Source organism: Carettochelys insculpta, chromosome 24 (genome assembly GCF_033958435.1).
Source record: "Carettochelys insculpta isolate YL-2023 chromosome 24, ASM3395843v1, whole genome shotgun sequence".
In the NCBI taxonomy this organism is placed as follows: domain Eukaryota; kingdom Metazoa; phylum Chordata; order Testudines; family Carettochelyidae; genus Carettochelys; species Carettochelys insculpta.
The window spans coordinates 7,017,386-7,040,492 of NC_134160.1; the positions used below are offsets into that span (position 1 = coordinate 7,017,386).

Below are 23,107 nucleotides of genomic sequence, written 5' to 3' on the forward strand. Positions count from 1 at the left end.
TTGGAGCAGGATGTCCCGACATGAAAAGGGGGAGGCCTGTAGTCTGCAGCTGGCCCCTGTGGCTCAGGTCTCCCCTCCCCAGCGTTCATCCTGCTGCATGGTTGGCGGTGTGGAGCCCCAAGCTTCCCGGGCCGGAGTCAGGCAAATAGGTAGTTAGCTCAGGCCGGTGGGCTCTGCCTGGTTGGGGGAAGAAATGGCTCTGCACCTCCTCCCTCTCTCGGCTGCGGGAATGGCAGCACCAAGAAGCACTGTCCGGAGAGGCTGTCCATCCCATCGCTCTGATCGGCTAGATCTGCAGCCAATCAGAGCAGCGGAGGCACTGCCTGGGAACAGCAGGGGAGCTGTGTCAGACAAGTACCTTGTATAACCCAGACTCCACACCTTCAGCCTGTTCCTGCACCCCCTCACACCCAGACCACACACTCTAATCCCACCTCCTGGCAGCCCACTCCTGCAATAAATCCTCATTTTTGACACCACCCCAGATTCTGGGGGAACCAACAAAATCTGCTACCCTTGGCACCCTAAACAAAGGGCTGGTGTGCAAGGGGAACAAGGGTTGTCCTTGTTTTTTCCATCTTGCAGTCAGGCACCACAGCAGTGAGGTTTGTCTTTCTTCTCTTCTTCTCACTTGTGTGGCCCCTGATTAATTTTTTCTGGGGTTCAGTGGACCCCAAACCAAAAATGGTTCCCCACCCCTGCCCCAAAACAGATCTCAGTTGAAACATGGAGATACACACATGTCATAGAGCTGGAAGGGACCTTGAGAGGTCATTGAGTCCAGTCCCCTGCCCTCGTGGCAGGACCTATCGCCATCCCTGACAGATTTTTTTATTAAAATCTAACCTGCCCCAGACCCCTGAAAGGCCGCCTCAAGGACTGAGATCTCAAACCTGGGTTTACAAGGCCAATGCTCTAACCATTGAGTTATCCTTCCCCCCCAGTTGTTTCCTGTTCATCTCAAGATGGTCCTCAAAAGACACTTGCACCCTCCAGTGGGCTCCCAATGAAGCTCTTTGAAACGTGCTGTCTCGCCACTTGGCTTGGCCGCCAAATTCACACAGCAAACCTGTCCAGTGGCTCGCAGAGCAGTGCAAATAACGGGTGCCGTGTGCTGCCAGTGTCCTTGAAAGGTCCCCAAGCGCGACCTTCCTTTCTGAATCGGCTGCTCCTTGTTCAGTGCTTGCCCCAAAGCCACAACAAACCGAAAACAAACGACCAAACTCTGAGCTAGTTCACCTGCAAGGGAAAGGTTTGGGAACATGATGGGTCAACTCAATGCTGATGGAATGGTACCGTCCTCGCCTTATGCGACTGATGGAATCAGCCCGACGCCTGAATTCAGCACTCACAGGCACATAACACCTTTTATTGAAAAGTTATCTAATGTTCTGCTTCCCCCCCATCACTCGTCACCTTTTGTCGTCTTGAGCTTCAGTCTCTGGTCCACGAGCAGGGGGAGTTTTTGACAAGGCCTGTCTGGGTCACGGAGACAGGCCTGGGGCCTTGCAGGCAGTGTATCTCTAGTCACTGTGCTGGCAAGGTCCCTCTGTTTTCCCTGGCGAGGCCCGTGTTCATGGAGAGCCGGCATTCCAATGGGGTTAGGCATGGAAATTCAGGAGCATGACGTCCCTCTCTGGAAGGGGGTGGGGTGAAGTCTCACTTCAGCACGTCAGTAGATGCCAAGGAAAGATGTTTGAGTCAGCCTACCACTCATTTTCTCTCCCCCACCGGCTAAGCCCCATGTGAAGAGGTCCGGGGCTTTGTCTGATAACGGGTGTCACCTCTGCGGTCGCTGTGCCTGCCTGCCCAGGGCTGGGGAGAGGGCGACCGGCTCAGGAGTTCTGGAGACGGAGCGTCGCTTAGTGCAAACCGACATGAGGTTTTTGTCGTTCCCGCGGGTGATGGCTTTCTGCAAACTCCGTGCTTGCCTGTCTCAACCTGCCCTGTGTGATGCTCGCGCTCTGTCGCAGTGACCTCAGCAGAAGGGAACCCAGAGCCAGACCCGGAGGACGGAGGCCCACGGGTTGGGAGGAGACGGCGATGCCTTTTTTACGTGGGACCTTTCTGCCCCCTGTGGTCTATGTTTTGAGTCAAGTGCTTGGTGTTGCTGGGATCTTGTACTTGAGAAGACAGAGGACAGAAGGTACTGTTCTTCTTGCCCCTTGAGTGCTGGGTTCACATCGCCCACCTCCTGCCTCTCTGGGTCACGCTGTGGCTGTGAGCAGAGGCTGGGAAGTCCCTAGAAGCGCAGAGGGGGTGCGTGATCATGTCGCATACGCTTATGGGAGGGGAAGAAGGAGGAACCAAGATGGCTGTCCTCCATGCAGCAAAGGTCTACAGATTTTGTTCCTTTTCCTCCGGGAAGCAGTGGTGGTTCCTGGTGGTGGTTGAGATGCAGGGCTGGGTTCTGCAGCCCTGCGTGGGGTCCAGCATCTTCTGAAACAGCGCCTACGCTTTCCGTGCTGGCGGCTGCTTCTGGTCTCTCCCAGCACAGGGACCTCACTCTGGATTTCTTGCTTTGCTCTCCTCTCCCCTTGAGAGAAGCAGCCATTCCACCGGCGTCAGGGTTGGCGCCAGGTAAGTCTGGGAACAACCATCACTGGCTAATCATTGCTAAGCTTTTCCTGGTTTCTCTGCTGGGAGGTGAGAGAGGCAGGGGAAGGGGTTGTTTGGAAGCTCATTGAAAAGAGTGAGGGTTTTTGGGGAGCCGTGGGGGTGTCACGGACGAATGGGGAAGGATGGGAAGGAGCCACTGGGGGAATACTCAGAAATTTCATTGAGCTCTTCACAGGGCTCTTGCGTCATTTTCTCTTACAGACTGTCCAGTCCAGAGCTTTGTTACAATAAAACCTACATTTGTCAGAAGCTGCGTTTCCTGTTGGCGGAGTGCTTCAGCAGCCATCCAAGAGAGATTCAGGTGCCACCCAGCTGATTAGCAGAGCGCCCCCAGCCACCCCCAGGGGGCATCATGGGTCTCTGTTGGTGGTGCACATCCGCACATGCTTTGGTGTCCATAACAAAATTTATTCTGCACCAGATGGCAGAAATTAGAGGATACCTTGGTCAGACCATACACCAAGAGTGCAGTCCTCTGGTGAGCACCTAGCTCAGGCAGGGCGGACTCTGGCTTTTTAGTCTACATTCTGCCACTGAGTCACTGGGCAGCTTTGAGGCTGGCTGTCTCAGTTTTCCAAACTAGGATTATATGTTCCCCTGTCACATGGGCATGAGAATTCATCAGCAGATGATAAAGCACTCTGAAAACGTAGCACCTTAGACAAGTGCTAAATATTATCCTATCTTGCATGTCCACATTGTCCTTCTCCCCAGCCCAGTCTCTTGCCTTCTGGGTGTTTCCGGTCTTCTCTTCCCTCCAGTCGGTATCTCTGTCTCCCATCCTTCGCCCCTGCCTTCCCACTCCTTACGCTTTTCCTCTTTGCCCATTTACATTTCTGTCCCTCTCCCAGGGAACTGCACTTCTCGCTTCTGCGTGGTCTATAGTAAGCGTGGTCAGGAGGTAACCCAAAAAGACACTTCCCCACGCTCTGGGAGGTGGGAAGAGGCTACCTGCCACGGTAGCCTCTAACCTTTTTCACCCAGGTGCAGAATAATTTTTATGTGCAAATGTGCACCGCCTGTAGAAACAAAGCCCTGGCTGTGGGCTAATCAGCTGGGTGGTGTTTGACTCTCTCCTGAGTGGCTGCACAAGCGCTCAGCTTACAGCAGTGGGCAACCTAGGCTAGTAAGTGGGCTGCATGAGCGGCCCTCTTTCATCTCAGTGGGCCACAAGGTTGTCCTTACCAAGCCAGTCTCCTGGGACAGGCTAGTGGACCAGGTCTGCTCCAGCCTGATCAGAGTGCCCCTCACCTGCTGGATCACTGCAGCGCCATGAGCAGGGAGTCTTCAGCTGTGCCAGAGCAGCCCTGGTCCACAGCCATTGCCCACTCCTTTAATCGTTTAACGTGTTAAACTTAGCATTTAACCAGTTAACCAACCAAAGGGGGCTTAACGTCCCCTGAATCAACCCCCAGGAGATTGCGTTCCAGGGGGTCAAGCGATCAGTAAGTGCAGGCAAGTCCTGAATCAGTGCACACAAGGTGGGAAGACAATTGTGCCTTTCTTGTGAATGAACCTGGCGGCCTTCTGGTCAAGTGGATATTTTATCATGAGACCAGAAGTGTTTTGTGTTAGCTAAGCGCTCGGGCAGCCACTCAGGAGAGGTTCAGCCGCTGCCCAGCTGATGAGCAGACTGCCCACAGCCGGCAGCCTGGACTTCTATGGTGGTGCACATCTGCACAAGCCTCTGTGCACAGAACAAAATTTATTCTGCTCATGGATGGAAACAAATTAGAGGGAGCCCTGGGGACCAGGGTGTGTGTGTGTGTGTGTGTGTGTTTTTTTTAAGTTCTGCACCTAATTCACCTAAAAATAGCAATATTAGAATGGTAAACAGTTAGAGTAATAATAATATGGTGCCATGCTCTGCCCAAAGACTGGGGCTACTTTAGCTTTTTATCCAGTTATTTCTGTCTACCTTTCTTGTGTCTCCTTTTCCAGTCCTGTGTATTTCAGTGAAGTTTAAAACCTGCAGCCTTGTTTTTCTCCTCAAGCATCCCTGCCAATGGCTCTCTAGTGTTGAGCAGCATGTGGCTCTCTGCTCTTTGCTTGGGACTCTTTTGTTCTATACCTGCAGCTGACTCATCGGTTGCAAAGTACAGCCGCATTTTGCTAGGTTTGCCCACCTGGAAACTTTCCTTGTAGTGTGTCTCTGAAAGCTGCACATTGATTCTTGGATGGTCTGGAAGCAAACGGCAGGGGGATTTGGTAATTTTTCCAGGGTATTTTATTTTTTCTTCCAAAAATTAAACTGGAAAGGTCATTTCTCCAACCGTGTGAAGTTGCTGGTTCATAAAACATCAGAGGGGAACACCATATGCAGTGGTTTGGCCCAGGATTCCCTCTAATTTTTTCCTTCCATAGGTGGAATAAATGTTATATGCACCAAAGCATGTGTCGATGTGCACCACCGATAGAAACACGTGTTGCCAACTTGGGGGGTGACTGTGGGCACAGGTGGGCGTTGCCTGAATCTCGCCCAAGTGCTCGTTTTATGGGCAGCGCTGGTTTGGACCTTTTACCACCAATAAATTAACCCCAGAGATGATATTAGGGCCGTCAATTAATGTGCATTAGGGCCTGTGATTAATGCAGGGCAGACTTAACAAGTTAGAAACATTAATGCTTGTTAATTGAGAGCTCTACTTTACACTGCCCAGTGCCTGCAGCTGTTGTAATCCAAAACAGAGATGAAGCGCTACATGACTGCTGGCTTTGTTTTGTACTGCAGTAGCGATTGTGTTGCGTTCCCTTAGATTGTTTAAATCCTAATTTTGCAAGCCCTGATTTGCACCCGGTTTGCTATGCCATTTACCGCCAATAATAAATAGTTGTCTGTTGATTGGAAAGTAATTTACGAGTTGCTGGTGGAGGAGCAGAGTGCAAAAAGATGGAGGTGCTGGAATTAACTCTTGGAAAACTGCTGGCCTGCAGAATGGTAGCCATGTGAATACTTCAGTGAAGGTGCTATCTATTGTCTAGGGAGCCAGAGAGAGATCTCAATAAACTTAAAGGCCTGGAGCGCACCAATATCCTTTGTGACGAAGGTTAATGGAACGTTATGCTTCAGGTCACAAGCTGACAGTGCCCAGATCTCAGTTAGGAATACTCCTTTCTCCTGTCCCCCCACATAGGCCAGGTTCCTGCTGGCTGGTTCACTTTCCTGTGTCAGACTCTGGCCTCTGTCACAGGCACAGTAACAAATAAAATCCTGGTCCTGTCATGAGAGTGGCTCCCATGCATACTTTTTACTCATCCTTGCCCTCTGTATGGGTTTCCATTAGCAGATCTCATTGTAGGATTAGCACTTATAGGAAATCCTGTGCACACTGAGCAAAATTGCATGCTGTACTGCTAACCCCAGGTGTTCAAAAACCGGGAGATTCGATTCGCAAATCAGGAGATTGGTAGAAAAATAAAACTTGGATTCTGTTTCCTTTCTGGTTTCTGGTCCCTTAGGGTTCCCCTATTCAAGTATTTTCTCTACAACCATAAAGGCTTAATTTTTAAAAAACAAATTAATTTTTTTAAAAACAAATCATTGTTTTGCGATTAATCAGGATTAATTTTTCAAATCATGTGATTAAAAATTAATCTCAATTAATCTCTTGACAGCCCTGGTTGTTATGCATCTTTTATACAGTATATCCCTCTAAACAGAGCACAAGCTGTAATGTCTCTAGTTAACCCAGTCACCCTTCCCTACTTAATCTCTTCAATGTCAAAGCTGCCTCAGACAGATTTGCTTGACAGTCTGTTTGTCTTCACACCCACATGTGGATTTAATTTCTTGAGTGACACGATCTGTTCTCAGTCAATCTCAGTTCCCAGCATAACTCAGCAACCTCTGTTGTTTGGTCTGTTGGAGGAACCTTTCCTTCCTCTTTAAAAAGTATTGAGCTGTAAGTGATGGAAAAAGTGAATCCCATCTGATTCATATTTTCCTTTGTATTAGTAAATAGCCTAATTTTTTCCTTTTTGGTATAGCTCATATCTTATTTTCGCTCCCTTCTAAGCATACAGGGAGATCAGGTAATCTCATATTAGTTTACCTGGTATAAACTCCTCAGTTGTTGTAACATCCTATACCGTATAGTTTTTGTAGACACCTAACTCCTGTGTAAGTCTAACTTGGCATCACTGTTTCTCTCTAATTATATAGCTGCATGCTAGCTGATTTTTCACCAGAAGTGTTTACATGGATTTTTCTAGGTTGAATCACATTATTTCCCATCCATATTTGTAAACTCTGCACCCTCTTCATTTGGGTCTGTTTTCAGTGGTGTTCATACCACCTTTCAACTTCATAGCTTTCAACTTCATAGCAAACACAGATTTTAATTGCCCTCCCCAAGCCATTTCATTTCTCCCATATTTCAGAACAGTTAAGTGTTAAAGGTGACCCAGAAAAAGAACTTTATGTCCTGTTAAAATAATTGTATATGGAAGGGCAAAAGAGTTTTTCCCCCCCCCGCTTGCTTGATTTTTTTTTTTTTTACACCTTAGTAATTCACCCTCTAGAACAGGGGTGGGCAAACTTTTTACATCAAGCCCCCCTTTTCATCCCTGCATTAGACAGGTTGGGGGGCCCCTGCTAACATAAGCCAAACTGACAGAAATTTCGGTTACGTTCATGTGAAAAGAAAAACCCTTTAGGCGCATTTAAGAAAATAAGTCTGTGGAAAAAAACTTTATGAATACTTGCATTCCTCTTGCAAAAGAGGAATGCAAATGAGGGAACTCGAAAATGCAAACGAGGCACTGATTTTCATATCTCATGCTTCATTTGCATGATATTTTTTCGGAAGAGATTCTTTCGAAAGAAAGAAAGCAGCGTAGATGGGTCTCTTTCGAAAATAAACCTCCTCTTCGAAAGAACCCTTGTTTCAGGAAGTGTAGGGAAGGTGAGAAAAGGAATTCACTGTGTTAGTGTCTGTCTTGGTCTTCTTCCCACACTAATCCCCCAACCTGGGTGCCAGTTGTGGGTGTTTTGCCAATCAGCTGGGTGGCAACTAAATCTCTCCTGGCTGGCTGTCCAAGCACTCAGCTTACAGGGAGCTCTGGGTCTGTTGGGAGAGAGAAGTTTGGTTTCTCTGCCTTGGCTTTCCCACCTAGACTCCATTGCTGGGGGCAGAGGAGAATACGTTCCTCTTGCTTTCCTACACGGTATCCGGAAAACCTCCACTTTAATGCTGTCTGGGTTCTCTCTCCAGCTTGGTTTGCCTCAGTGACTGGCATAAGGAAACGCCATCCTTCCTCAAGGGTGGTCGTCCGCCCTCCCCCAGCTCCGTTAGGTCTGGTGGGTGGAATTAGAGCGGCCTGTGGAGGTCAACAGATGGCGCCTCTGACTTGTCTTTGATCCTCACTTTAGCCCCTTCCTGGGAAGGTGGGAGGAATGGGATTTGAGGTGGAAAAGGCAGGGAGGTGGCGGCAGTGCCACGGCAGGAGGCAAAGTCTATTAAATGGCCCGGAAGACCAGAGTGGGTGGTGCTGGAAAGTCTCTGCTCTCCAGAGCAAACGGCGAAGCCAAGCTCAGGCAGTTGGAACATGGAGCAGCCTGAATTTGTTTCCTGGAATTGGTGCTTGATGCTCATCTAGCCCAGGTTATGCTGGCTGTGACCCGTGCCAGGATTTTCCGTTAGGTTCTGCCCACAGGGGGCTCACAGCTGCACCCGCTAGCTGTCTTTTAGCTTGTTACAAACGAACGAAACATCGTGGGCTGTGACCGGTCGGTGAAACTGTCATGCAACTGTGTTTAAAGCTCGTCTGGTTCTGATCCGGGCACGGATGGTTTGCAGGTTGAAACCCCCCAATCCGGCATTCTTGTGTCCGGCAACATCTGTCGTCCAGAAGGACAATGGATCTTGCAGGGCCGGAGTTACGGGGCCGGGAAGAGAAGTGGGGCAGCCAGACCAGCAGCAGGAGCCCAGGTCGGGGGAGCCACGGCTGGTCTGGCAGCAAAGGGGGAGGGCTGGCAGCAGCAAGGAGCAGGCTGGTAAGCTGGCAGCCCAGCAGAGGAGCGGTGGCTCTTTGCCAGGAATGGGCAGGAAGCTGTGGTCAGAGCTGGGTGGAGAGCCCCTTTGGCTGGGAGTGGCGGCTTGCAGGCGCTCCTCCCTGGTCTGGGTGGGAAGCCGCGGCTGGGGCTGTGCACAAAGCCACAGCCCTGTGAAGCTAAGGCTTGGGAGGGGTGTCTGGAGCTGAGACCCAGCAGCTGGGGAGCCTGCACGGGGGATGAGGGGGTTGGGAAGCTGTGGGCGGGGAGCCCAGTACCAGGGGCTGAAGCCAGCATGGAGGCAGAATTAACCACCCCTGGTCCGGCAAAATAGTGGTCCAGGACTGCTCAGGTCCTAAGGGTGCCAGACCAGGGAGGTTGAACCGGTGCATGAAATATACCCCTGAGAGTTTTTCTGCACCAGTGCTGCTCCACCAGCATGAGGCAGAGACAAGGTGCAGGGGTTTTTATCAGAATGACCGTACCTGGCTGAGTGGGGTGTGTACTAAGGATTTCTAGTGTAGGTATTTATATAGCCTCTGATCTCTGTCAGCTGAGCTCTTGGGTGGCGGCCCGTCTGGTTAGCAGAGCCTGTTTGTTACCTGTGGTGCACATTGGCTCATACGTTGGTGCACATAACAAAATTTATTCTATACGTGGATGGAAAAATTAGCGGGTGTATTGTGGCAGCACCCTGAGTTCCAGCACGAGTTCCAGTATAGACTCCTGTCCATATCAGGCAGAGAAACCCTCCCAGGCTAGATTCACCCCTGCTGTAACCAGTGTTCCCTCTATTTTTTTTTAATCCCTGTGTGGATTAAATTTTATTCTGTGCTCTGAAGCCTGAGCAGATGTGTCACTGGTAGAAACACATACTGCCAGCACTCTTCTGATCAAATGGGCAGCATTTGAATATCTCCTGGGTGGCCACCAAGTCCTACAAGATAGGTATATCTGCAAGTGCTCAGCTTACAGGGAACACTGAGTTCAGTACCTGAATGCTTCCCAGTTCTTAATGCGTCTATCCATGTTACACACCTGGAAGGTAGGGAAATGCTATTTACATCTGTGTTGCAGATGTGCAACTTGGACACAGAGAGACTGAGTGACTTGACCAGAGTTAAACTCAGAGGCTTTGTCTATACTTACGAGAAGATCGACGCGCTGCGGTTGATTTTCTGGACTTGGATATTTCTGTGTCTGTTAAGACACAGCAAAATCGACCTCTATGGGCTTGGCTGTCAACCCAATACTCCATGCTATGGCGTGGAGTAAGAGACATCAGTGCAAGACTGCCAAGCCTCAGACTACACTAATGGCATAGCTAGAACTGCGTCTCTGGAATCGACCGTATTTCCTAGTGTAGACAAAGTCTATGAATGATGAACGAAAAATCAAGACCCTGGTATTCGGCATAATGGGCGATTCGAATCGGAGAGGCAGGCCCCGCAGAGAACGGGTAGATGATATAGTAGACTGGTGCAGAGCTAGTCTACAGAAACTAAGCCACTCTGCCCTGGACAGGGAAAGATGGAAGGAAATAGGGAGAGGCATCGGACACCAGTGGGTGCTGAGCCCATGGTGGTTGATGATGAGACAAAAGCTAAGGCTGCGCTGGAGCAAAGATTTGACCCCTACATCTATCACATCTTACTCTGGGTCCCTACTTATTGCTCCCGCCTTTTCCCTCTTTGCTGTTGGGTGAGTTAAGGCTATCAGAGCTTACTCGTACAGACTCACCTCCAGAGTCTCTCATGAGTATCTTTGGGCCTGGCTGTTGTCCTGTACGAAATTCCTCTGCACCAGGAATCTTTCTTCTGCTTTCTTTCGTCCTTTCCCTGCACGCTGGCCGGGTCGCTGCCAATAGCAGCCTTGCTTTGCCCTTGCCTGCTATTCTCATCTGGAACGCCAGGCCCGTTAATTGGAGAGCTTCCGGAGAGCGAGGGAACTGGCCCAGGGTGACAAGAGGAAAGCCAGCCAGGGAGCCTGGTTAGGCAGCCGGGAGAACTGAGGAGAGTGGAGGGAGAGCTGTGACAGGTTGCTTATCAGGGTGACTCTGGATTAGTCAGTGAGAGAGAATCTTCCCATGCAAGGGGTAATAAGGCATTATTATTAGCTCCAGGGGGAGCTGTGCTGAGGGCGGTGTAATGTAATTGGAATTCAGGAACCATCTAGAGGTAGTAAAACAGCAAAAGAAATCTGTGAGCACTACCAAGAGACGAGAGCTGGCTCAGGAGCAAGCTGCCTGCAGAAATCTTCAGGGGAACATCCCTGAAGCTGCCCTGGGCAAATGCACCGCAGGAAAAGAAAAGCTAGAGTTTTACCCATCCTGCCTGCTGTGCTGTGCCTGGGGGCACTGCTGGGCCAGTCTCTTATCCTGTCTGGAGAGCGAAGAGGAATTATATTTAGCAGAAAGGAAAGAGCAGCGATAAACCAGCCGTTATCTCTCCTGCCGTTGCTCTGAGCACACTGTGTGCAAGATCTCAGCCTTGAGCCAGAGGGCGGGATATTGAGCTCAGGACCTTAGGGTCGGAGGAAATCAGTTGTGAAGAAGCGGCCAGCTGGCCAGCGTGGATGAAAAAGCCCTTTATTGTCCTCTCCCGTCATAGTTTGTGAGACTGGTGCAATTAAGCAAGAACTGAAAAACAAGTTGGGAAAACAAACCAACAGCCTGTCTGCTAAGTCAGTGCAGAGACGTTGGGCTTTGCTGCATTCGGGGGTCTGCTTGCGGGCATCCGAAAGCTGAACCTGTTGGGCTTTCTGATGCAAAACAGATATACTGGAAAGTCACTTCCCAGGTCCCTGGAGCCTGTGCGACCTGAGCTGTGAGCTACTCTCTCTGCCTTGCTTTTACGCCCTGAAGCAATGCCATTCCGTGGAATGCCTCTTGCAAGTTTCCAGCAGCTTTGGTGTGGGGACTAACTTTTTCCCCCCCTTATGTGGAAGAAGAGTGTCGGACTCACAAGTCGGGGAGCTTTGTCTCTAGCCTGTGGGCACTGAATTTTCCTGTTGGTTGATTCCCCCTTCTGCAAGCGTTCTAGTCTGCCTCTGCCTGGGTCAGAGACAGCCCCAGGTGACTGGTTCACACAAGACCCTCTGAAGACAAGCCCAGTGCATGGCTCAGCAGGACATCGGGCCTGATCTGTGCTGGTTGTGAATGGTCAGTGGGAAGTTTAACAGCCCTGGCACGGTTGGAAAGGTGCTGGTGGCTGTTTGGGATTTTGCAGGCGTGTTGTGCCCAGTAGCTCTGTGAAGTTGTTCTACAAGGCAGTTCTCTGGGTCTTGGTGCATCCCTGCCTTTCCACGCTGGGAGCGGCTGGAAGAGGGACATCATCTGTGCTCTCCTGTTGGTGAGGAGAGAACTTCCCTCCACGGGGTGAGCGGGACCCTTCCTATCTGGGTGAGGTTTCCCAGGCAGGTTCTGAAAGGGAACCGCCTCTAGAAGCAGATGGTAGGAAGGAGTGGGAGGGGCCACAGCAGAGACCTGAAGAGACGGTTAGTTGCTTGGGACAAAACCCAGCCAGCACACTCAAGACGGATGTGAAGATACTTTCCGGTTTCGGTTGCGGAGGATGCCTGGGCAAAAGCCCCGTGGCTCACCGAGGGCCTGACGCCGCTCACGTTGGGAAGGAAGGGGCAGCGATGTGGCACATCCACAGAGGAGAGAGGGAGCTGAACGCCCACCTGGTGTGCCGGATGTGCTGTATTGGTTAGTACGCTGAGTCGACTTCTCCTTTACGGGCTGGAGAGAGTCAGAAATGCGCTGCGGTCCTCTGACGCATGGGGAGGAGCCGGCTATCACCCAGGCACCTTCAGGCTTTAAAGTTAACGGTCTGGATAGCCTGCAGCGTGGGGCAGGCAGGAAGAGACAGTTGGACGCAGGGCTAGGCTTTGAGGCCGGGCAGGAGAGCAGAGTGACTCTCAGTTTCATGTCGTAATAGTTGGACTCTGGTGCCTGTTAGTTGCACACTTCTATGTCTGTACACTTCGCAACAGTGCCTGCTGCCTTACGAGGAAGCCATGTTAAGCAGTAGTCGCACATGGCCAAGGACAGGGCTGTGTTTTTAAACAAGTTGGTTAGCTGCTTTCAGCTGCAAGAGAGAGGTTTAGTTCAGAGGGGTAAAAAGCCTGGAGAACTCCCGGCTTACACTTGGCTCTTGTGAAAAGTCTCGGAGGAATGGCTGCGTTAGTCTGTTCCTTTAAAAACAACAAGCAGTCCTGGGGCACCTTAGAGACTTAACGCGGTTATTAGGGCCTGAGCTTTCATGGATGAAATCCACTTCCTTGGATGCAATGCGCTGGAGTGGAATTACAAGAATCCAGCAGTGGGGAAAAAAAAAAGTGACCTGTCATTAGCAGGGCCTGTTAATGAAGCAAATTAAGCTGGGCGTGTCTCATTCATAGCATTTGATGTGGAAATGGGACGTTTCTCTTGGCTGCCCCCGGGTATAAAGAAACTGGGAGGTACTCCATCAGCAATGAGCGGAGGCTGACCAGGTTTAAAAGGAGTGGGGGTGTCCTGAGGGTGCTTAGGTATTGTCTGGCACAAGAAAAGACTGTGCAGCTGGCTGGAGCCTGGGAAGGGGAAGGAGATTAAAAGATGAAGATAGTACTTACAAGCCTGTTTAGCTCCAGCTTTTTTCTTTTCTAAGGGAGCAGGGTGGGATGGGTTTTCTCTGGCTTACGGGGCTGCTCCAGAAATCTCAGGGGCTTGGCTATGCTGCTGTCATTGCTTCTGCATCAAGCGCTGTGACTACGGAAGAGAATAAATAGAATACAGCGCAAGGAGTACTGTCCAGACAAGATGCAAATCAAACAGCTCACGTATGGTCTGCAATTTCAAGCGAGGGAGATGCTTGTTTGCTAACTTTTTCTCTCTGTCGTTAAGAAACTGTTCGTCCCTCTCCTTCTTCACCTAGCCTTTGATGTTTTCCTTGTGTTGAGAACTGGTTTCCTGCATATTGGTTGATCTCTTCCCAGACCAACAGTGACTAACTGCCCCTCCTCCCCTGGCTCAGGAAACACCTTTGAATCAGTGGGTCAGAAATCAATACAGGGACTCGCTAAGGAAGGGCCCACTGACTGCTGGATGAAACCAGTGCAGAGAAGGGGCAGGGAACAGTTACTGAGATTATCAAGTTCAAAATGAACTATCAAGTTCAATGCGTCTTTCCCCGCTGCTCCTCTGGTGCCACCGGAGAGGCCAGGGGTCATTCTTGTGTCCGGGAGGGTCACTGAATACTAATACTGGGTGGCAGGGGTGAAATCTGCATTGTTCACGCACTTGTGCCGGATGCACTTGCTCATTTTGCTGCTCGCAGAGGCTGTAAACTTAGTCCGCATTGTGACTTGTGTAGGTGGGTTCAGACTGGGTGTCTGACTGTGGTCTGAGATCAGCTGCAACAGAAAGTGATGACAACAGCCTCCCACTCTCACTTCAGCACTTATCTGAGAAGTGGCCTTTTACTAGCTTTATTCTCTGCTATAATAGACCAGCTAATGAAGACCTTAGAACCTGGGCTTATTTGTGCTAATGGCCATCTGTAACTTCTTGACTGAGTAGGGATTTGCCTCGATGTTGCCCAAAATTTAAATCCCTCCCCTCCCGCCGCCTGCAACATACCATGTGCCTTTCAGCTGCTGCTGTGTGGGTTTGCATAGTTTGTGCAGCACCTTGCATGTTGTCACCAGTGAGCCGTTTCAGTGTGATTTGGCAGGGGACCTCCATGCCTTCCTTGTTCGTTTTTGTCATTAGGTTACATTATCCCATGTCCATCCCAGTGGGATTGCAGGCAGGATCGGTGCCTCGTGCTATTGTAATACTAATGATTAGTCGTGCCTCAGAAAAGTGGTGGAAGTCCTATGTCTTGGGAATTTAAAAACAAGGCAGGAGGAAGCCTTGGAAAATATTCACAAAGGAGCAATCGTGACATGTCCGGAGAGCATTGAATAGATATTTCTGTCTGCAATGAGTTCAGAGAAGTGGAAAGCACTGAAGATGCTCATGATGACTGAAAAGGGCAGCGAAAATGCCGAGGGGTATGGAACGGCTGTGGTATGGGGGGAGAGAGATCAGCAAGGCGGGACTTTTCAGCTTGGAGAAAGAGATGTCTAAGGCAAGATAGGAGAGAGGTCTGACCACTTTCTCCTCGCCAGTCCTGATTTTATAGAGAGTTATTTAGTCCTTCTCCTGACACAAGAACTAGGGGTCACCGAATGAAATGAATGAGCAGAGGGTTGAAAAGGAAGCATTTTTTCACACACCACCACTGACAACTTGTGGGACTCCTTGCCAGAGGATTTTGTGAAGGCTAAGCTGATACCAGCATTCCAAAAAGAGCTCGGTAAATTCATGGAGGACAGGTCCACCAGTGGCTCTTAGCCAGGCTGGGCGGGGATGGTGTCCCTCACCTCTGTTTGTCAGCAGCTAGGAGTGGGCACCAGGGGTGGGGGATCACTCAATGATTCCCTCTGGGGCACTTGGCACTGGCCACTGTCAGAAGAAAGGAACCATAGATCTGACCCAGTGTGGCTGCTCTTAGATTTTTTGACACTGGGCGGGAGACTCTGAGATACCATGGTGGTGAGCACAATACACCTACCTACCAAGAGACAAGTGCTGAAAACCCATAACTTGTCCCATATGAAGGCCGGGACAGAGCAGAGGGCAGAGTGGAGTTTGCTTCTCATAGCTGGGATGTTGCAAGGTGTACAGATAGGTTTTGCAGAAGAGGGCTTGGACAATGCGAACTGGGACGCCTTTGTAAGTATTTGCGGGAAAGAAGGGGCAGCGGGAAGGAGACAGGGTAGCAGGTGCAAAGCTTCTACAGGGAGGCAAGTGAAGCTGACAATAGAGATGCAGGCAGTGGCGGAGCGGTGCGCAGCTATGAAAGTGAATATCTTGTTGCAGAAGTGGGAATGCTGTAGAAGCCAGGGAGAGGATTGAGGTAGGGAAGAGACGTGGTCAGGGCCAGGAGAGAGGCACTTTTTGTTTGTTATTCTCTGATTAGGCTTATTCTGATTGCCTGAGGTGGTTTAAATCTTATCAGTAGATAAGAGTCAGCCACCTAGGAGTCTGAGTGTCTGCCAGGAATTTCCTCAATGCAAAGAAACATTGTAGAAGAGGCGGTGTGGCCTAGAAGAGAGAGCACTGGACTGGAACTCGGAAGACCTACATTCTGTTCCCAGCTCTGCCACTGACCTGCTGGGTGACCTCGGGCAAATCACTTCACTTCTCTGTGCCCCAGTTTCCCCAGTTGCGAAAAGCACCGGCTACTACTGGCCTTTGTTAAAGCACTTTGAATTCGGCTGGTGAAAAATGATACATATATTATTATTATTATTATTATTATTATTATTATTTTATTGTTATTACTACAACTGCTTGCTCATGGTGTTTTAGTGAGGCAGAACACAGGGAAGCTGGCTCTTAGCCATGTCTCATGCTGCAGAGGCTGTGAATTAAGTACCCTGTAGATGTTGCATGCCAGTCCAGTACAGAGGCTCTGTCTTTCTCTCCAGATTATTCTGTTAAAACCAGAAAACCCCATGTGATGTTGGAGCTGGCAGAGTTGCTGACGGGATTTCCCTGACCCCTTTCTTCTTTACAGGTGTGGCAGAGACCAGGAAAGGGAAGTTACCAGGCTCCTCTCTCCATTTTTCTACCCCTGGGCAGAATAAATTTTATGCACACTGAGGCATATGCGAATGTGCACCACCAGTAGAAATGTGCTACTGGCTATGGGCATTCTGCTAATCAGCTGAATCTCTTTTGGGCCACTGCCCAAGTGCTCAGCTTACAGGGAACACTGGCTGTTAAGTCTCCTTCGCTGGGCAGTCTGAGGCCTGAGCCTGCTCACAAGAGTTTTCCAAGTAATGTCCACAGCCTGAGCTCCATGGATTCTCCCCTTCTCAGAACTAGTGGGGGATGATTTCTGCTGGCCAGTTCTTATGCTTGTCCTGCTGGCTTGTTCTTATGCGTCTCTCTCTCTCTCTCCCCCTTTCATTCAATGTATCTTTCAACTGAGAACTGGGAGAACAGAACCTGCCAGACGTCTTCCCTCCATGTTTCCGTTTGAAGTTTGATCCAGCCCCAGCTTCCCAGCCCCCTCGTGGGAAGAGCATTTAGTTCCTCTTTTGAGCCTCAAAGCCATTTAACCCATCAGTGGAGTCTTTGCAGAAATCTCTCAGGTCTCACCTCTCATGAGCGCTGGGCTCTGTTGAGTGGGAAGGTGGATGGTCCCTGAGACTGACTCATCCGAGGTCTTGCTACGAGGAACTGCTTGAGAAGTGGACTGTTTGGAGGGTTGGGGGCGTGCACGAGCCAGCTGCTCCTGCTAACTTCTGGGATTTTAATGCTCCCAGGGACCCAGTCAGGGTGTGCCCGGCTGAGCTCAGCAGCTGAAAGAAGCAGTAAATCCTTAAAAGCCAATGAACCAAAAATAAGAATAAGCTGCTATTGCACTACTGGCAGAGCTAAGTGGAGACTTTGAATAGATCCCTGTGTTTGGTTTTTTGGGTTTTTTTGGTCATAGCTTTGCATAGGTCAGATTCTAAAACCAGAAGAGATTATGGCGATTATATAGTCTGACCTCTTTCATAACACTGGCCCATTAAAACTCATCCTCCCAGGAGGGATGGAGAAAGGAGACAGAAGTGGGTCTGTCCCACAGAAGCTCATCACCCAATACATTATTTTGTTAAAGTGCCACTGGACTGCTTTTTTGTTTCTCTGCTACCAAAGGAAGCCAGTGACAAACCCCTTTCTGACATTTCCTAGTGAACCCCAGTATCCCCTCACTAAAGGGGGATGCCTATGGCCTTCCCAAGGCTGGGGGTGGGTGCAGCTTGTTGCATTAAGGACAATGAGATGAACGTCTCAAAAAGTCTCCCTAGTGGTTTCTCTGTGCTGTTCTGGTGTTGGTGCATCATTCCACAGGCCTGGGCCAAGGTGGGCTCTTCCCCTTCCTCTGGTGTTCCTCTGTTGTCTCCTGGCTGCATGAGTCTGTCTGGTGGATTATTTGAAAGCGGCTTATTCCTATAGTTTTCCATTGTCTTCTACTGTCATGTTTGCTTAGGAAACCTCAGTGCAGTGGCAGAGCAGGAAGATGAGTTCCTTAAAAGAGTTTTCTGGTTAGGGGTTAGAAATGCCCTATGGATTCTTTTAGAAGAACCTTATGCTTGTGCTAGGCTGGTAAGAGGCCCTCTCTCTGGGGAAGGAATTGTACTTAGTTGTTGTTCCCATTGCAGTAGCCTGGCCAATGTCTGTTCAGATCAAACTTATTTTTGCCCATCTGAAACTTTGTAAATGACCTGGACATTTAATTTCATGATGGTGAGTGTTTTGGGAGCATTTTTCTCTGTGTGGCTGGGCAGTTGTAAGCAGAACAGGGAAGAAGAGCGAGCTGTCTTTGACATGTGGCTAGAGGAAACAGGACTTCATCAATTCATTTCTTGTGCCTCTGTAGCGTGGAATCATAGAATACTAAAACTGGAAGGGGCCTCGAGTTCATTGAGACCAGTTTCCTGCCCTCATGGCAGGACTAAGCACCATCTATTTCATCCCTGTTATCTCTGTATGTGGTCCTGGAGTCGGACCTTGTGATGTCATGTGAGGAACTTCCATGGGGTACTGTCCGTGTCCAACCTAGGAGGAATTAGCTTGTATTCTGTTGTGGGGCAGATGTGCTCCAAAGGATTTCAGATTTCCTGAAGGTTCCTGGAGTAGTCCCAGCAGAACATGGAAGAAGACTAGTACCAGAGGGGTGGCCGTGTTAGTCTGTATCCGCAAAGACAACAAGAAGTCCTGTGGCACCTTATAGACTAAAAGATTTTTTTGGAGCGTAAGCTTTCTTGAGCATCTGATGAATTGGGTCTTGTCCACCAAAGCTTATGCAACCAAAAATCTGTTTGTCTGTACGGTGCCACAGGACTTCTCATTGTTTTTACGGAAGAAGGCTGTTTGTAGGAAGCGGTGGGATCCAACAGGGATGTCTGAAGATGGGAGATTTGGGCTGAAGATGTGTGTGACCAATGGTCAGATTTCACCTGAACAACACTAACCAAGACCTACCTGTGTGTTCTCTTAACAGATGAACGGGATCGAGTCCAGAAGAAAACTTTCACCAAGTGGGTCAATAAACACCTGATGAAGGTGAGAGTCATGCACTTGACTTTGCATAAGTTCCTACCTTGCTCTGCTCTGGCCTCAGCTGTTCTGAACCAGAACCAGCTAGCGTTGCTTTGACCACGGAGCAGTGTTCAAAATGACTTTAGAGGCACTGGGATGTTTGCTTGATCTGACCCCAAGGGCAGATGGGGATGTTACCATGACTTCTTGGAACTGCTCTGAAGCCTCTGGCAAATGTTCACCTACCATGTTATAAAACTCTTACTTGAAAAATGGTTTGCTCCAGAAAAAGGCATGTTGAACCTTGGCAATAACACCATGAAAGGGCCCTGCACCCTCCATCTCCTTGCTGAGGGGCGTTGCCAGTGTTAGCATGCATGGTGGGATGAGAGCGATTGCTCTACCTGTCCCTCCCAAGCTGGCTTGCTCCCGCTCTGTTCCTGTATTCACAGAGCTGTGCTGTATTGGTCAGCTGGCACCCCTGCCCTTCCCAGAGAGAGGCACAACCTCCTCTCAGGGGAGGGACTTCTCTTTGCTGGAGCATCGATACCGGTTCTTCTGGGTTTAGATCATTAGCTCCTAGCTTGAAGTCTGTCTTGCTTGAACAAGAAGCCCATTAGCGCCTTCCTCTCAGTGCGAGCTGGCACCGCTTGTCAGATCCTCCTTGGAACCTTGCCTGATGGCCAAGCACTGTGAAGGCAGGGACCAGCGGAACACATTGTGCCATTGTTAATGGTGGGAGGCCAGCCAGATCGCGGCTTTTCTCCAGAGCAGAGTCTTTGTCCCTGTCTCTTAGCAGAAAAGTGACAGCTGCCTTTTGGACAAAGTTGCCTACCAATCAGATCTCTTTCCACCATTCCCGTCCCCTTCTCTCCATAGTATCTGTCCTTCCAGTCCCTCTTTCCACCATTCTCCTGTTACCTAGAGGCAGATGGGTGTCTGGTTGCCATTTGCTGTAGCAGGGGTAATATCAGAATTCTGTGGAGCCCCCTCAGAAGCCAAGGAGGGGGTGACGCAGAAGGAGCTGGGGACAAAGGAGAGAGACAGATCATACAAGATTATGAACAATTTTGAAGGTGGGGACTCCAACACTCCTGTGTGGAAAATCAAGGGTCTCAGGCAGTGTGCCCAGGTCCTGGATCTTTTCAGCCCTTGGGTCATGCTGCTGTTTCTAAGCCCGCGTCTATACTGCCGCGGAAGATCAACCCGCTCAGGGTCGATATCCCAGGGTTTTGTTTCACGGATGTGCGAAACAGCGCTTTCTGGGGTCGGTCATCCCCGGCACGCCTTGTGAGAGGTGTATCAGCAGCTGACTGCTATGGCTAGTGTAGACCCAGCGAAGACCTTGCCATTTGTCACACCAGCAAAATCCAGTGCTGGTTTCTAACAGGTGGTTTGGTAACCACAGCATTGCAGTCAGTGGGGTGTGTAAAAGAGCGAGGTGGGAAGAGATCTATATCCACCCAGGCTGCCTCGCTGGTTAGCGAAGGTTAGCAGCCCCCCCGGGAACCTGCCCCTTGGAAGGTGTTAGCTGTAAATCTGACCAGAGCAGTGACTCTGGTGACTCAGCCCCACGCTGCTCAGGGCGGGGAATAGTCTCTGTCCTGCCGAAGAAAAATGTTTGCTGCAAAACGAGTGAAGAGCCCAGTTCCTTGATTCTGTCCATTTTCCAGCTGTGCGCCTCTGCCCTGGTACACGGGGCTTGCTGCTGCGTTCAGCACTATGAACAGGCCAAGTCAATAGCTCCCACAGTTGGTGCTAAACATTGTCGTGTTGGCTTTTATTCTGAACCAGCCCTGTGATGATTTTGTTGGTTGTTCTTTTCACCCTATGTGCCATGACTGGCACCCCTGGTTTGCCGTACCCCATGGCCACCATAATCCCTCCAAACTCCAGCTGAAAGTTCCTGGAGCCACCATGCAAACCTTCAGTTGCTTTCAGGGATCCCTGTTTTCACAGCACATAAATTGCCTGTCCAGAGACTGTGGCTTTCCAGGAGACTCCTGGCAGCTCTGGAAACATTTCTGTCCATCGCTGATGAGCTACACACCTCTACGTGCTGACATTCATGGGAGCAGAGTCAGGACGAGGAAGCAGATGGCTTAACACAGCCAGTTCGGCCATGAAAGATGACTGGGTTTGAATCCTGTGCAACAGGGCTGGTCTCTTGTGTGTGGTCTGCAATGAGAAATTTGCATCTTGGGTAACTAAGCAGGATTAATACAGTTTCCAGGTGCCTCCCAGCCATCTTGGTTAGCTGCCAGGTATTTTTAATTAACTTTTTCCATGAAGAGAAAGTTTCTGGCTTCAGCTTTAAAGGTGTTGTTCTCATACTTTTCAGCCGGCTGTGTTCTGGGGTGAGGCCAGGGAAGCTGCAGGTCTATGCGATAATCTTTCAGCTTCATGGGCCCCCACTCAACCCGCGCCCGATCTTTATGGGTGAAAAAGGCAGCCTGGCAGTAAACTCCCTAATGACATAGAGCCAATGCCTAATACGTTAATTAAAGAGACACAGTCACCCTATTCACACACACCCTCCCAGGCAAACACACAGGAAAGCACTTGACTGTCCTTAACGGAAGGCAGACGCCATGTAACATTCCTGAAGGATAAGAAAAGCTGCTGTAGCAGGGTTTAAACAATTGTGCTGGAGAGTGACTGCATTATTTATTGTTAGTATTAGGATGACAGTAGCACATGGTCCCCGCTGAGATTGGGGTGCTCTTGTGTAAAATGGTGTTGCACGTCCTTTCCTCCAGGAGTTCACAGACTAGCCAGGTAAGACAAAGGAAAGGAAAGAAGGGAATGTTTATGATCTCTGTTTTCTAGATGGGAAACTGAGGCACGGAGAGGCTAAATAACTAGTCCAAAGTCATGAAGAAAATCTGTAGCAGGGCTGGGATTTGAACCCACAGTCTCAGTTCAGGGGTGGCAAAGGTAAACATTTGGGCCGAACAGGTTGCCGGTGAGGATGTTGATGTGGGGCTTAGCTGGGCAGAAGCTGGAAAAATTGGCTGCTTTTTGCTATCTTTTTAACAGGCTGCTACCCCGGTAAGACCCAGTCCTGTGCAAAGCAACTGTTCTCTCCCATCCGTTTGCTTTCTAGCAAAGTGGCGGCATGAAAGTGTCGCACAACGGCATTGCTTAAACTTTTCGAGACCACTGAATGCCAAAGAGTAATATTTTTCATGGGGAACACCGATGAAAATTTTCAAGAAAAAAATTGTCGTCGGACCAAAAAAACCAAACAGCATCATATGCAGCAAAATAAAAACAAAGTAATTTGACGAGGTGTCATAGCAATGAAGAATAAACATTGTATCTGGGTTGAATAACAGAAAGTAGGTGCCATCGGTGTATTTTTCAGTTGTTCACGGAACACCAGTGTTCTGTGGAACACGATTTAAGACCACGTCTACATTACCTGGTAGAGATGTGCAAAATCAACCTATCGGGGTCAGCAGTCAACCCCTGCACTCCTTGCTACTGCAAGGGGGAAGAACTCTCCCATTGACCTTCTTCAGTGAAGATGACCAGGTGAGTCGATTGCAGAGAAGTTGTTTCTAGCTACGCAATTGCCATAGCTAGAACTGCGTATGTGCTATCGATTTAACTGCCGAGCATAGACCAAGCCTGGAAAACACTGTTCTAGAACTACAAAGAAGTCCTGTGTCTCCTTATAGACCAACAGATATTTTTTGGAGCCTCAGCTTTCATGGGCAAAGACCCGCTTCGTCAGACGCACAATTGGTCACTGCCTCTGCTGGGACCCTTGGAGCCTGACTTCCTTGGAGAGAATATTGTCGTAACCATTTCAAATTCCTCCTTCTCCTCTGCTCTGCAGGTGCGCAAGCACATCAATGACCTGTATGAAGACCTGCGAGATGGCCATAACCTGATCTCTCTGCTGGAGGTTTTGTCGGGAGTGAATCTGGTGAGTTTCCCAGTTTTCTTAACAACACTGCTGTGGCTTTTGCCATCGGAGACTGGATCCCCATACTGCCTTCTCCTCCTGGCTGACTCCTGCCGTGCTAGGGCGATCAGCAGTTGTTGTTCCATCACAGCCTTTGTTGGTTTTGTGTTTAAATTTATTTTTCACATCTTCATCTTTCTGGTTTCCTGGCTAACACCTAAATATGTGATTAGGTTAAGGATGCATAAGATAATAGCTGTCTTCACTCTGTGTGAGCACTCATGCATTTGGGACTATATCTCAGTACGCTGTGAATACAGAGGGGCAGTTTTAGCTTCACTTTCTTCTTTCACCCAGGGGAGCTTAGCTTCCTCTCCTCCGACATTGCCTAGTGCTTTTCACAATAAACACACTAAGGAGTTGTTAGCCTCTTGTAGGCCAGGTTTACGTTAGA

General features: G+C 49.5%; 1 protein-coding gene across 18 annotated transcripts in view; it reads left to right on the plus strand.

Moving 5' to 3' along the window:
- MACF1 (microtubule actin crosslinking factor 1) overlaps window positions 1-23,107 on the plus strand; it is a 317,553-nt gene that overhangs the window by 86,341 nt on the left and 208,105 nt on the right. For 11 of the 18 annotated variants that reach the window (XM_074976440.1, XM_074976448.1, XM_074976445.1 and 8 more), the window contains exons 1-3: window positions 2,310-2,580; window positions 18,703-18,764; window positions 22,585-22,674. In XM_074976440.1, the coding sequence (XP_074832541.1) occupies window positions 2,325-2,580; window positions 18,703-18,764; window positions 22,585-22,674 (408 nt within the window). In that variant the 5' untranslated portion in view covers window positions 2,310-2,324. Of the gene's footprint in view, window positions 1-934; window positions 2,147-2,309; window positions 2,581-12,238; window positions 12,321-18,702; window positions 18,765-22,584; window positions 22,675-23,107 lie in introns of those variants that run through there. The other 7 variants (XM_074976442.1, XM_074976451.1, XM_074976458.1 and 4 more) reach the window with 3 other exon arrangements.